This window comes from Macrosteles quadrilineatus, unplaced genomic scaffold, assembly GCF_028750875.1.
Source record: "Macrosteles quadrilineatus isolate MER2022 unplaced genomic scaffold, UCM_ALF_1.0 Scaffold_2__2_contigs__length_208266976, whole genome shotgun sequence".
Taxonomy (NCBI): Eukaryota; Metazoa; Arthropoda; class Insecta; order Hemiptera; family Cicadellidae; genus Macrosteles; species Macrosteles quadrilineatus.
The window spans coordinates 44,647,983-44,660,994 of NW_026542595.1; the positions used below are offsets into that span (position 1 = coordinate 44,647,983).

The following is a 13,012-nucleotide window of genomic DNA, read 5'->3' on the forward strand; positions in this document are numbered from 1 at the left end:
AATGGGAAAATATGTTGTAATAACCATGTTTATGCATATTATTTATCCCACCTGTCTACCCAAGCAACAGCCATTCAAAATCCTGGCATTCCTTTTGGAGGCTGTAAGTGGTAAACGATTTGTCCAAAAAATAGTCCAAGAATCTACTAGTGTGGAAGTATGAGGTGCCTTGACAAATTAGCATGCTGCGTACTATTTGCTGTACTAATTTGAAAGTAGCTCAAGAACAGGTTTTGATAACTGGCAAGGTCAGGTTCCTACTGTATTAGTTTTGATTCTAGACAGAACTAATAAGTGTGAAATAATAGTAAATACCCCCGCCGCAGCAAACCTGCCGACTAAGCGAATTTCCATTTGTCTGAATTGATTCAGTTAAATATATTTTAATAACATTAGGTTTAACGAGTACCTAGGTTTGCTGCTACAAGGAAACTAATAAAGTGTGTTTTTGAGTAAAATATTGATAGCTTAGTACAAAATAAATAAATTTGCCAAGTTTGATCAAAATATATCCACAAACAAGCAAACTACAACATTTGACAAATTTTCCATAAGAATAACATGGGAATTTTAAATTTAAAATTTTTTTAATTTTCTCCGTTACTAATAATCGAACAAAAATACTTTTGTATACTAAATTATTTGTTTTTTTAAGCTCTTTAATAAGGCCTAAAGAGAAATCGGGAAATTTTGTGTTTTGAGGGTCAAAAGTGAGAAAAACCAATTTTTACCCCATAAAACCCCCCGTAAAGCCCCGTTCCCATGGTCCGATCGTGCTGGTTCGCGAACTCATTCAAGTTTATCCCGCTTTACACCTTTAAACCAAATTTCATCAAAATCGGACAAAAATTACTCAAGTGATCGCGTTCACGGACGTATATATATATATATGTCTATATATATATATATATATACATATATAAAAATTTGAACGAATGGTGTTTTTGGCCTCTGGGGACATCAAAATGAAAAAGTAAATCGGTCCCGGGTCTAGGTCTTACCGTGCCACCTACGGTAATAGCTACTTCCCTATAGGGAAATTCGCTAAAATTTGAAGTTTATTAAAATAATTGTCAATACTCACTTTTTATCTGCAATATATAAAGTGTATTATATAAAAGTGTAATATATAAAGTATTTTATCATGGTCATGCAATAAACGGCCAAAACTCAATTCCTCTCTACTCTGGGCTACCCTTCTCCATTAGCATGGTGATTATTCAGTCAGTTCCTATCGTAAATGGAAAATGGTTCCAAAACGCAGAACATTTTTACACAGTGTAAAATGAACACAACGAATATTCTTCTGTAAGCTGAAAGCTCTTCAGCATAATCAATTAACCAACCTCCAATCTACAAGAACTTAAGGTGATGTCAAAAAGAATTAGGAAAAGGAAAGTACTGGAAGAATTGGCATATCTATTAGACTATTTATCTAAAGCTGTTGTCTGTTTTGCAGATTCCAGAGAACAAGTGCGTCACAACTTCCACCAATCTCTGAGAGAAGCTTGTAGTAATGGAGACATTGCTCTGGTGAGGTCTCTCATCTCTCAACTGAGCTCAGAGGCTGAACTGGTGGTCAACATGGCTCCCAATGGCTCCAACACGCTGCTTTATACGTGAGTATCCTCAATCCTCACATGTTAATACGTGATACATGTTTTAGATTGTGTTGTGACAGTGGCGGATCCTAGGGGGGGGGGGGGCAAAGGGGGCAATTTGCCCCCTCCCACCAAGAATTTGAAAACAAAAAAAATTGTGATTTGTTTCTAATATCAATTCAGGTTAACGAGTGCCACTGAGTCACTGTCACGCAAAACAGATAGAATAATATTTATCAAATCAGTGCCATAAGACATTAAATTTACTTGCTGGAAAGCTACGGGGCGCAGGCTCTAGCAGTATAAATTAGAAGCCTACCTAACTTTGGCCGCTGAGTCTAGATCGTGTGCAAAATAGTTCCTTAACCTTATCCATTCTGCATCGTTGTTTTACTTAGGTTGGTAATGTTTTTGTGTTGAGCTGTAACTGAGACTGCTGATGTTATGAAACAAGCTACCAAAATGACATTGTCCTTCAAATAGTTAAAGGCAACGCCAGGTAAGCTTACTCTATTTCATATGTCATCATAATGATAGTTAGTAGGTTTAATAGTTCACCTACACCTAACAACATAACCTTCGATTGGTGCTCGTCCATGACAGATCTAGAGCATGTGAAAACTCTTTAAAAATTATTCATAAAGCTATGCTATACCATGTTAAGACCTACTAACCACCTCTTAAAAGCTGGGCGTTTAGCGAAAAATGCCCAGAGTAGTAAAAACCCAAAGGCATAGAGAAAACCATGAAGCAGAGTCAGTGATGGAATATTATAGAAAGTCCATGTGCATTCCCCTTCTCGACCATGTCATCAATGATCTACAAACCAGATTCTCCAAAGAAAATCTGTTGTGCTTCGACCACAACCTTTTAATGCCAGCAAGTATATTCAACAATGTCAACAAAAAAGGTTTAAAGTTGAACGAGAGACTGCATAAAGTTTTCAAAACTTTAAAACTCTTTTGCCTAATGATTCTGAAGCTGTATTTGAAGGGGAGTCAAGCATTTGGAGAGCTGAGTGATCAAGGGAGAAAGAAGAAGGAATGAAAAATCCTAACTTTGCCATAGAAGTGTTCAAATGCTGCGAACAAGATATATTTCCAACTATACGAACTCTTCTACAAGTACTCATCACACTACCAGTAAGTGTGGCAAGTGCTGAAAGGACATTCAGCAGCCTTAAGCTCGTAAAATCTTTGCTACGTAAAAGAATGGTTGAAGTCAGGTTGAATGGATTATGTCTGTTATGCATACATCACAATTTTGAGGTGAATGTTGAAAACGTAATTTAGCGTTTTGCTAAAGGAGGAAAAAGAAGGCTCGACTTGGAACTTGTTGTTTAAGTTTTATGGAGAAAAGTTTGTAAATAATAAATTTAAGGTTTGAACCTTCAAATTGGTCTTTTGTGTTTTTATTTCCCTTATCAAGTAGACTATTGTAAATAGATCTAATTAAAAACTATAGATTTAAATTGCAAAAATAATCAGGACTTTGTCTCTAGTTGGACTACTAACACGAGTTTTCAGTTTAAATTTTCCAAAATTTTCCGGGGGTGGACCCCAGAGCCCCCTCCAATGGGGGGTTATCCTTACCCCCCAATCCCCAAAGATTGCCCTCATCATCGAACTTGCCCCCCCCCCCCCCCCCGAAATAATGCCTTGGATCCGCCACTGTATTGTGAGCTTGGTAGTGATGACTCAAGTTTGCAGTTTACATGTTTAAGTTCATGATGCTCAAGTTGCTCTGGCTACATGTTTATAATGTGATACAACATTGCAGAGCATGTGAGCTTGGTCGTAATGACTCAAATTTGCAGTTTACATGTTTAATTTCATGATGCTCAAGTTGCTCTGGCTACATGTTTATAATGTGATACAACATTGCAGAGCATGTGAGCTAGGTCGCAAAGACATAGTGAAGGCACTGTTAGATGCTGAGGCTGATGGTCGTATTCACCCTGTCACTCGCTATTCTCCTCTGTACATCGCTTGCTTCAAGGGTCACAAGGACGTTGCTGAACTTTTACTCAAGGTAAATATCTATCCAACTAGCCTAATAAGAACTTAACATTAGGAATATTTTAAACTGTGATTTTATTCACAAAATGAAATAACGTAAGGGTTTGTTATTTGAAATCATTACTTTGCAAATAAGTGTATTTTATAAAGCTCACTTTCTGATTCCACTATATGAATTTAAGGACTTGAGTGTTAATTATTCCATGCTGTATGCGGCCTGAGAATTCAAACACTGATCTTTAGGATTTCAACAACTTATAGATAGACTATTTTGAACAACAACAAAACAAACAACATCACAACTATTTAAGGATGTTCAAATAATTTATAAAACTGTTTATACTTATTCACAAAAGCTCAGTAAAAAGGATGTACTATGTGGTATGTCCCATATCAAGCAAGGTATAGTCTTCAAAGTACCGGTACCGGTACCCATGCTGTTTCACCCATAAATTATATTTATTTTGTATCTTTTTTAAAAAACCATGAAAATGGTATATGCTGCTTTGGGCATTGTAAAATGTAATAAACAAATAAATAACTGTTGAACTCTTATAAAAAGGTGTCCTACTGATTGTAAAACCAGAAATTGTTTTGGCTACTAAAAATTCTACGAAGTATTAATCATGTGCTGGAAAGTTTTGAATTATTATCATTATGGCATGTTACATCATTATTGTGGTCTGTTAGTTGTTTTTTCACATCGTTGTGTCAAGTAACTAAATCATGGGAACAGATCTTGATATTTCCCAGTCATTGGAAAAACATGATATTCTGCAATCGCAGGAGAGGTACTTGACATTGCTGGGGTTCTGGAATGAACAGTTTTAATAGTAGCTCCAATAAAGGTTTTGTATATTTAGAACGGTTTTACTTTTGGGACTACTCTTTTAAAGATTTTGATGTGAGAATTGAAATTTGTGGATTTTATAATCACTAATATAATAACTAATGATTGGTCGGTTTTTAACGTCGGTTATTGGTTTTAGCCTATCAGTTTTAACAAAAAAATCAAACTGAATATTTAAATAAAGATCAGTTTTGGATTATCGGTTACTGTGCAATCATATTTTGCGACGATCGCTGGTTCGTTAGAAGTAATAAAATGTTAATCAGGTGTTTGTTTATGACTTTCATAATTTATTAGTACTATCTGTGGTGACGACGATGAATTATACCCAAAATCCAATGATAAAATAGGCCTACACCATAGTAATCTAAAGGGAAGGTTGGGAATAGAGAATAGGGTGCTATACTTTGGAGGATTTTTCAAAGGACAATTTATATGTTTTTATTAATTCATATAATTTCCGACAGTTTTTTTTATGTAGGCTATCTTCATCACGTTAGAGTATGTAGGCTATCTTCAATTTTTTAAGTAGTTATGTTTATTTGATAATTTTGTAGACTTTAATTCAACATGTTTACTGTTTTGAATTTTTATTTGTGTCCTCAATGAGTTTTTGACGATGTACCTGTTTGTGTCACCTTTGTAATGATTAAATTTTAGGTGCAAATGAATGGTACTTACTAATAAATTATAAGACTTATAAATTACTTATGACTTATAAAAGTGAAGTAAAAAATATCAGTAAAGTCACAGAAAACGTACTACTATAACCCAGAATGCCAACCGCATAGTAAAAAGCATTAAGTGTTTTGAGAGAGCTTTGCCTGTCAATCCGTAGGCAGCGCCACCAGCGTTGCTATGCAATAGCATGGCAACGCTGGTGGCGCTGCCTACGGATTGACAGGCAAAGCTCTCTCAAACCGCTTAACAGGGCCGGAACAAGGGGGGGGGGCAGAGGGGGCGGTTGCCCCGGGCGGCAGGGTTGAGGGGTGGCAAATTTCTGGTTGCAGTAAATTTGTTTAATACAGTTTGTAAAAAGTTTTTAATGAGCCGAACGTCATAAGGAACGTCAATTAAGTAATTTCAAAACTGCATAACGTAATAAACAAACAATAATTTTACAATAGAAATCAATATAAATTGCAACGGAGTAGAAAACACTGAGAGCCCTAATAGCATAGTTAGCAGCACAGAAAAGTTTGTTTATAATTTCAGCTGATCGCCATCCCTGTCAAGGCGCCATGCCGCCCTGCCTCACTGCCGTGGTTCGTTATATAGAGGTTAGGTTTGCAGGAATTTCGCTAAGTCGAGGTTCAGAACCAGCGTCGATCAATATAGGTCGGGACTTGACCTCATTAAAATACAGTACAATTAAAGTAGCATGGGCTACAATACTTTACAGTACAGTGTTTACATTGTACAGTAGAACCTAAATTATCCGGCATAATAAAGGGGAGGGATCTTGAATATTGCGCAATCATGACAATGGCATTGACCTTGGTACAGGTTAAAAACTATAAGTTTAAAATCACAGCTTGTTTCTAACCCTCCTAAAACCTAGCCAAACACTGTATTGCGTAGTCATAAATTATGTAAAGAACAAAACAAAACAGTAGAAAGTTTTGTAAGCTACTGCCCGCGATAGGCCGGTAGGCTACTTACAGTACAGTACTGATTTATCACAACAGAGGAATGTCAATAATAATCATTAACTATAGCATTGGTGTTGCTAATGCTAGTTGAAACAAATCGTATTGAAAACAATAAATTATTAGATAAGTCATTATAAAAGTGTATAATCATAGCCAACTTAAGGATAGTAAAAATACTCGTAAAAGGAATGTTAAAAAAACGATGTTGTTATTCTTTCTCTTTGGTTTTGTTTTTATATTCTTTCTTAGGTTTTTCTTTATCAAAAAAATTGTACAATTCACCATAGTTATCCCATATTGCCCAATCACAGCTTACTAAACATTACGTCGTCATCAGTCCTCAGTGAATGAAATCAGTTCTCAATTGCAACATAGCGCGCGCAGAGACAGCAGACAAAGATGTAAAACGGAGCAGACGAATGTTAGCGCAAGCGATGACGTGACCTTTCCATTTCATTTGATAAAGAAACAGATTTTCCCAAAACAATAATTGGGTGGGGGATTTGTTATATCGAGGGAAAGACGTAGACAATTTGTTATGCAGAGGTTAAATTCGCAATGTAGAGGTTCTGACAATGATAAATTTGTTATATTGAGGTGTCTTATTTTAGCCGAAATCACGAAAAATTCGTTAAATCAAGGTCGTTGTTATAGTTTGTTCGTTATGTAGAGGTAAAATATACATTGTGTCTTATGGAGAGTTCTAGGGGATTTAAAAAAATTCGTTATGTCAAGGAATTCGTTATATCTACCTATTCCACTTTACCCTCCATTTTTGTTTAATTTGTGAGGGATTTTTTGTTGTGGGTGAAGGGGGGGGAGGGGCGGCAAATTTTAGTTTGCCCCCACTCAAAAATTGTCTAGATCCGGCCCTGCCGCTTAATGCTTTTTACCATGCGGTTGGCATTCTGGGTTATAGTAGTACGTTTTCTGTGGTAAAGTAGATATACTTTCACATATTTTCTATTGTGTAATCAGCATTTGCATATTATTATGGAGAGAGGAAGTAGAAAACCTATTAGACATTCTGGCTCATTCTTCCATAAAGAATTTCTTTTCTCTCGGTCATAAATGTTAATAGCCTTATCTAAATATACAGTTCCGCCCTGTAGCCTACACTCTCTGTTCCAATTAGCTGCATTCAGTTGTGAATGATAGACTGTTGTAAACTACACTTCCCTGTATTTAGTCAGTCTTGACTACCTAGAATAGTGTAAGTGATTACGGAAGTTTCATGGTCAACTTTGTAAAATTTGCAGATATAGCTACGTCCTATTTAAAAGAATGCAGGTTAACTTAACAACACTTTTAACTTCTGTTAATACAAATCTAGAGAGTTAAGGGGGAAAACATGTATTGAAAAAGATTTGTTAATAGAAGCAGTAAAAATCTGCTTTATTGCTGTCAGCTTCTATGTCTATTGTCTCTTGTTCAGAAAAAATATTAAAATTGAATTTGTCTATAGCTAACCAGTATTATGTTCCTCCTTAAAAAAATTGGAGTAGACTAGTTTTATGTCGGGTTTACCAATATCAACCAACTCACCAAATGATAAATACAAAAGCCAATGAAATCACTTGAACTTAGTAATCTCAGTAAACTATGCAAATTTAAATTTAACTTTGAAGTTTATTTCTGGTACAGTGCTAATTCAGTATCATTCAAACTTCAAACTTCAGCACATTCAAAACCCTAAAGTAATGTAAAGGTTCTATTTTATATGGCTTTTGATCGTGTTTAGTTGAGTTTGAGTTCAATTAGCTAAGATAGGGTACAAATCTTAGAGTACACACAAAAATGGGCTGGTACCTGAACAAGTCTGTACGACTTTTGAAAACAGTATTCCCACAATCCTTGGAATAACAGCTATTTTCAGCTACACTCAGTAATCCATGCTAAATTTGTGGACGTACTGAGTTAGGCCGGGGCCACACTTGTAATTTTCAACCAGCGAGACTGTTTTTTCCGTTTTCACGTGCAACGCCTGTGAAACAGTTTGCCCGTGGCCACACTCGTCTTACGAGATAGGTTTTTCGAGCAAACCAGCGAGACTGATAGAGCATGCCACACTGGCAATAAAAATCGTCCGTGTCCGTAATACGCACTCCCCCCCCTTCCACGCTCTCTATACAGGTTAAAACTAGAAACGTCCGTGGAAAAAGTTCAGCGAGATAAGATGAGTGTGTTCACTCCCATAAGCCGCAATGCCCCGCGACTAGTTTTACGTGCAACGCCCGTGGGATGTTAGTAGAGAATACACGTGCAATTCCGTTTGTCAGTCTCGCTGGTAAAACCAGTGAGACTGACAAACGCGTTCACGGACGTTTTTACTCTAGTGTGGCCTGCCCCATATACCGTAATGTATCTCTCAAACCCACGGGTAACGCCCGTGGAAAAAATTCAGCGAGATAAGACGAGTGTGGCCCCGGCCTTAGCAAACCTCTACTGTTCTGCATTGGCAGAAAAATTCTAAACTTAATTCTTCTATGGCGGTAACCAAATAATTCATTATTATCAAAGTACTGTAATACAAATTTGATAACGTATAGCATCTCTTTACACTGTAGATACTGACCTTTTATGTTGTACACAGAGGTTTCCCCAGCTTGTGCAGCTGTACACAGTAGAGAAGTGGCTGCCTATCCATGCAGCTTGTATCAACAACCATGTACATATCATGGAGCTGCTACTCAAGTTCAACTATCCACCACAGCTACTCTCCACATACAGGTAATAAACCAGATGTTGTAGATGAGGCAGTCAAGACCTAACATATCCTGTTATGTCTGGATAATGATGTGGCTATTAATCGCATAATTCTCTTTAAAGTGTTGACATAAAATAGATAAAATATAGTGCCTCAAAAAATAATTGAAAACTATTATCAGAGCATTCCTACACTTTGTTTACATCCTGCTACATTAAAGTGAATATTCCATCTCTATTTTATTCATAATTTGCCTCCAGGATTGGTTAAATGACAACAATCATAGGTTACTAACCTGTTGTCAATCAATCCTAATTTGACAGGACGACTAGTTTCTGGCTTGACAATTGTCAAAAAAAAAAGGATTTGAAAACAGGGTTTTAACCCTGAAACTAGCAATCCACAACAAATTAGGATTGATTGACAGGTTTGTAACCTATTATTTTTGTCACTATATCTCTAGTTTTTTGTCTGCAATGGAGCTTTAAAATGAGTGCTATCATTGCACGGTTCTGCTATTTGTGAAGTGGGCTCTGTGATCAGATTTTTGTTTGCACCAATTCATATGTCAATTGAAATGTATTACCAGGTTTGGGGTTTTTATGGCAAAAGAGCGATGGATGAAGGCCAAGTGAGCAATCGTACTTGTAGTTTTCCAGGAACGTTGGTGCTGGAGCAAGTCTCAGTTTTTGCGATTATCTGTAAAAAACTAGAGGGCAGAAAATTTGTGGTACCATGTTTTTTATGCTATTTTATGAACCAAACTATGTGAAATTTGGAGAACGATTTCCATAATTGTGAACCAGCAATTGTCACAGATTTCGTTGTTTCCCTACTAGTTAAACAGCCACTAGACTAGGCCTAACATTGTGGTCCTGATCGTAACATTTGTTCAGATATTTTTTAAGTTAATGCTCCATTGTCACCCCACACAGTCTTCACTCGTCACTCTAGTGCAGTAAACACATCGCCTTATACATGGCGATAAATTTCAATTTGCTTTTGGTTTTTTTCCTAAAAAAAACTGATCACAGAGCATGCTGCACAACTCGTGGGATTTGTAATGACAGTGCTAATTTTAACACTCCACTACAGGAAAGATATTATTCGCATGCTCCAATGGCTGGATGCATACTGAGTGTGGAAAAGCTCTGATGCTAAGATGACGATGGTAGCAATGTCTCTAGCGGCGCACACATGAAACTTCTGTTTTCTAGACAGCCCTTGTACGTATAAGATAATATAATTGATTTTTAATGCCAGGAACACTAAGATGGAATATACAGCATTGTTTATAAACAAGTAAAAAATTGTTCAAAAAATAGAAATATTGATTTGATTAGTAAAAAAATTGCTTCAAGGATTTTTTAAACATGCTTTAAAAGGGCATTTACTCAGGGGAGGTATAGAAGAGGCTACGATGACAGCTGTGGGCTTCTTATTAGCTGAGGGAACGCCATTACCGTAACAAAACGATCAGTAGTCATCGGCTTCGGTGGTCTTATGGTTAGCGTGCCGGGCTGATATGCTGAAGGTCCCGGGTTCAAATCCCACTCGTGGCATTAACTTTTTGTCCAAGATTTTTTTATTATCAGCAAGTTTGGTTGGTTTGGTTCGGTTATGACAGTTTAATTTTATTATTAAGTCATTATAAAATTTTAATAGAGCAATTTCTAGTTTTATTTAATAAACAGAATTATTTTTTCTATTAATAAACTTTTGTTATATTATTTCATTATCAGCAAGTTTGGTTAGTTCGGTTAGGTTATGATAGTTTAATTTTATAATTAAAAAATAATAAAATTGAATTTGAGGCATTTATAATTTTATTTTATGAACAGAACTATTTTTGCGATTAGTAAACCTTCTTTGCCAAAGTACTCTCTACTACAGCGCTGTTCACGGAGGAATTTTGAACTAATGCCTCATTCGTAACTCCCCTAAGTCAGACCCCTTTAAAAGTATTAAAAATATCACAACCAGGTTGTATATGTATAGGGGTTTTATGATGGCTATACTGCATGTCAAAATTTTCTGGGCAAAAATTTAAAAATTCAGACAGTTTTGCAATCACAGTCAAAGCCTGGTAATCACAATACATTAAAGGAAAATCAGTGTAACCCTTTCAAAGTCAATCTTGTATATTTTAAAGAGGTTTAGTTTAAAGAGGTTAAAAGATGTCTTGGTCATATCTCGTAGAACACATACCTACCAAACAAAAATGGCTTTATTTTCTTTAGAAACATCTTCTTTTTTTTAAATAACCTAAGTGTGTAGTCATTAGTAAGTTTTTTTCTTGAATTGGGAATTCAGTTTTTGGTTGAATTTATGTTGAAGGGTTCGAGCTTATCATTCTAGTGACATGGAGACTTCATGGCTCAGTATCTGGGCAGCAATTCAAAATGACTTCCAGCTGTTGAGGTGGTTTGATCACTTGCATTTTGGGGTTTGGTTAACTCTGCTAACAGCTGGTTGTCTTTTGGTTTTGTGTGTTTTTCATACTAGACTTGCCTTTAAAACACTGATAATGGGTACCTATGCAAAAGTGTCATGATCATTATGTCATTTTGAGCTGTTCTTGTGATGTTAATAATGTATCCGGAAATTAGGAAAAAGTGTGTTACCACCAGTAAGCGTGTTGTGGATAAGTTTTGTATGGTTTCTGTCCCATTCCATTTATTCAACTTTCCGCCACTACATATGACACAATGTTGTGTTAAATCAGTCACAATGACTCAACAGGTATATGCTATACACTCATCACTTACTAACATTAAAAATAGAATGTTGAATTTCTATTTTTTGACATAACGTATTGACTGATCAAAATTTCAAGCACTTAAAAATTGGGTTTGCTTGGAGTCAGTGGCATAAATAATAACCCTTGCAACCCCCGCAGTGCAGAGGGGGGGAGCGCTTAGCTTAGGTCCAATTCTCACCGCCCACCTCAATCGGTAAAAAGGTGAGATTGTTTTCGTGACCGCGGTAGAGGAAGATAATGTCTTGCAAGATCAAAGAATTAATTTATGATTTTGACGCAACCACTGAAAAAAATTACGTTGTTTTCTTGACCGTGGGAGACGAACATGATGTCTACAAAACCAAAGAATAAATTCAGGATTTTGCTGCAATCACGGAAAAAGATGACATTGTTTCCATGACCGCAGGAGACGAAGATGGTGTCTTCAAGACCAAAGAATAATGCATGATTTTGCCGCAAGTCTACATGAACGCAGGAGATATTTAAGATTCGGCCACAATCACGGAAAACGATGACGATGTTTTCATCACCAATGTATGGAAAACTATGGAGGTGATGAAAAACATTCGCGAGATTTTTTGGATTTTTCCGCGATCACGGCTTTTGCTGAGATAAACGAATAAAACATAAGTGGGGACGTTTTACACATGTCCTGTGGGGGTCTCCACTCATTGTACTTACGCCACTGCTTGGAGTGCTGTGCTGTTAACTCATGAAAAAATCTTGATATGTAGTTTTAGTAAGCAAGGTTTTCTGCATTACATAAATGCAAATTAATTATAATGGCTATAACTATCTTATGTCAAAAGAGATTCCCCAAAAGTCATATTTTACTATTTTTTGCTGAAGTATCATAATATCTTAAAATGTAAAAAAATAGTACATAAAAAATATATTTATTTATAACTGTACTAGACGTTAATCTGATCGTTTCCCTAAAAACCTTTGATTTCTTTCATTGTCTAAAGTAAATTCTTTTATTAAGTGCAATATCAAAACAATTTTGTTATTGAACTAGTAGTATCAACAACATATGAATATGAAAATAACTAATGGTTTGTGTGTTACAGGGATGGAGATTGGGAGTATCAGCTGGCTTTTGACCTCAACATGAAGGATGTGACAGGTCAGAATGTGCTGTACCTAGCATGTCTCCTGGGCAACTACAAGATGGTGGATCTACTACTCAAGTTCAAAGTCAAGGCTTCAAGGATCAAGGTAAACAACTTCAATGATTTACTTCAATCAAACTTTTTGTAAATTAAGTTACATATTTAATCAATAGATTAACAATCTAGGATAGGTGAAGATAAGAAATAGTGATCAACACTGTCAGTAGAATTGCTGCTTCATTATTTCACCTCAGTTCAAATCTTAAGAGCTGACTCTGTAGTTGTTCCATGGAGTGTAGAAGAAGACAGGT

At 36.1% G+C, this 13,012-nt stretch overlaps 1 protein-coding gene across 1 annotated transcript in view; it reads left to right on the forward strand.

Annotated features, from left to right (window-relative positions):
- Nucleotides 1–13,012, forward strand: part of LOC128984127 (leucine-rich repeat serine/threonine-protein kinase 1-like) — a 105,443-nt gene that overhangs the window by 25,514 nt on the left and 66,917 nt on the right. Inside the window, exons 8-12 of the mRNA XM_054403413.1 lie at nt 1,460–1,619; nt 3,488–3,632; nt 8,715–8,851; nt 11,166–11,249; nt 12,660–12,807. Coding sequence (XP_054259388.1) covers nt 1,460–1,619; nt 3,488–3,632; nt 8,715–8,851; nt 11,166–11,249; nt 12,660–12,807 — 674 coding nt within the window. The remainder of the gene's footprint in view (nt 1–1,459; nt 1,620–3,487; nt 3,633–8,714; nt 8,852–11,165; nt 11,250–12,659; nt 12,808–13,012) is intronic.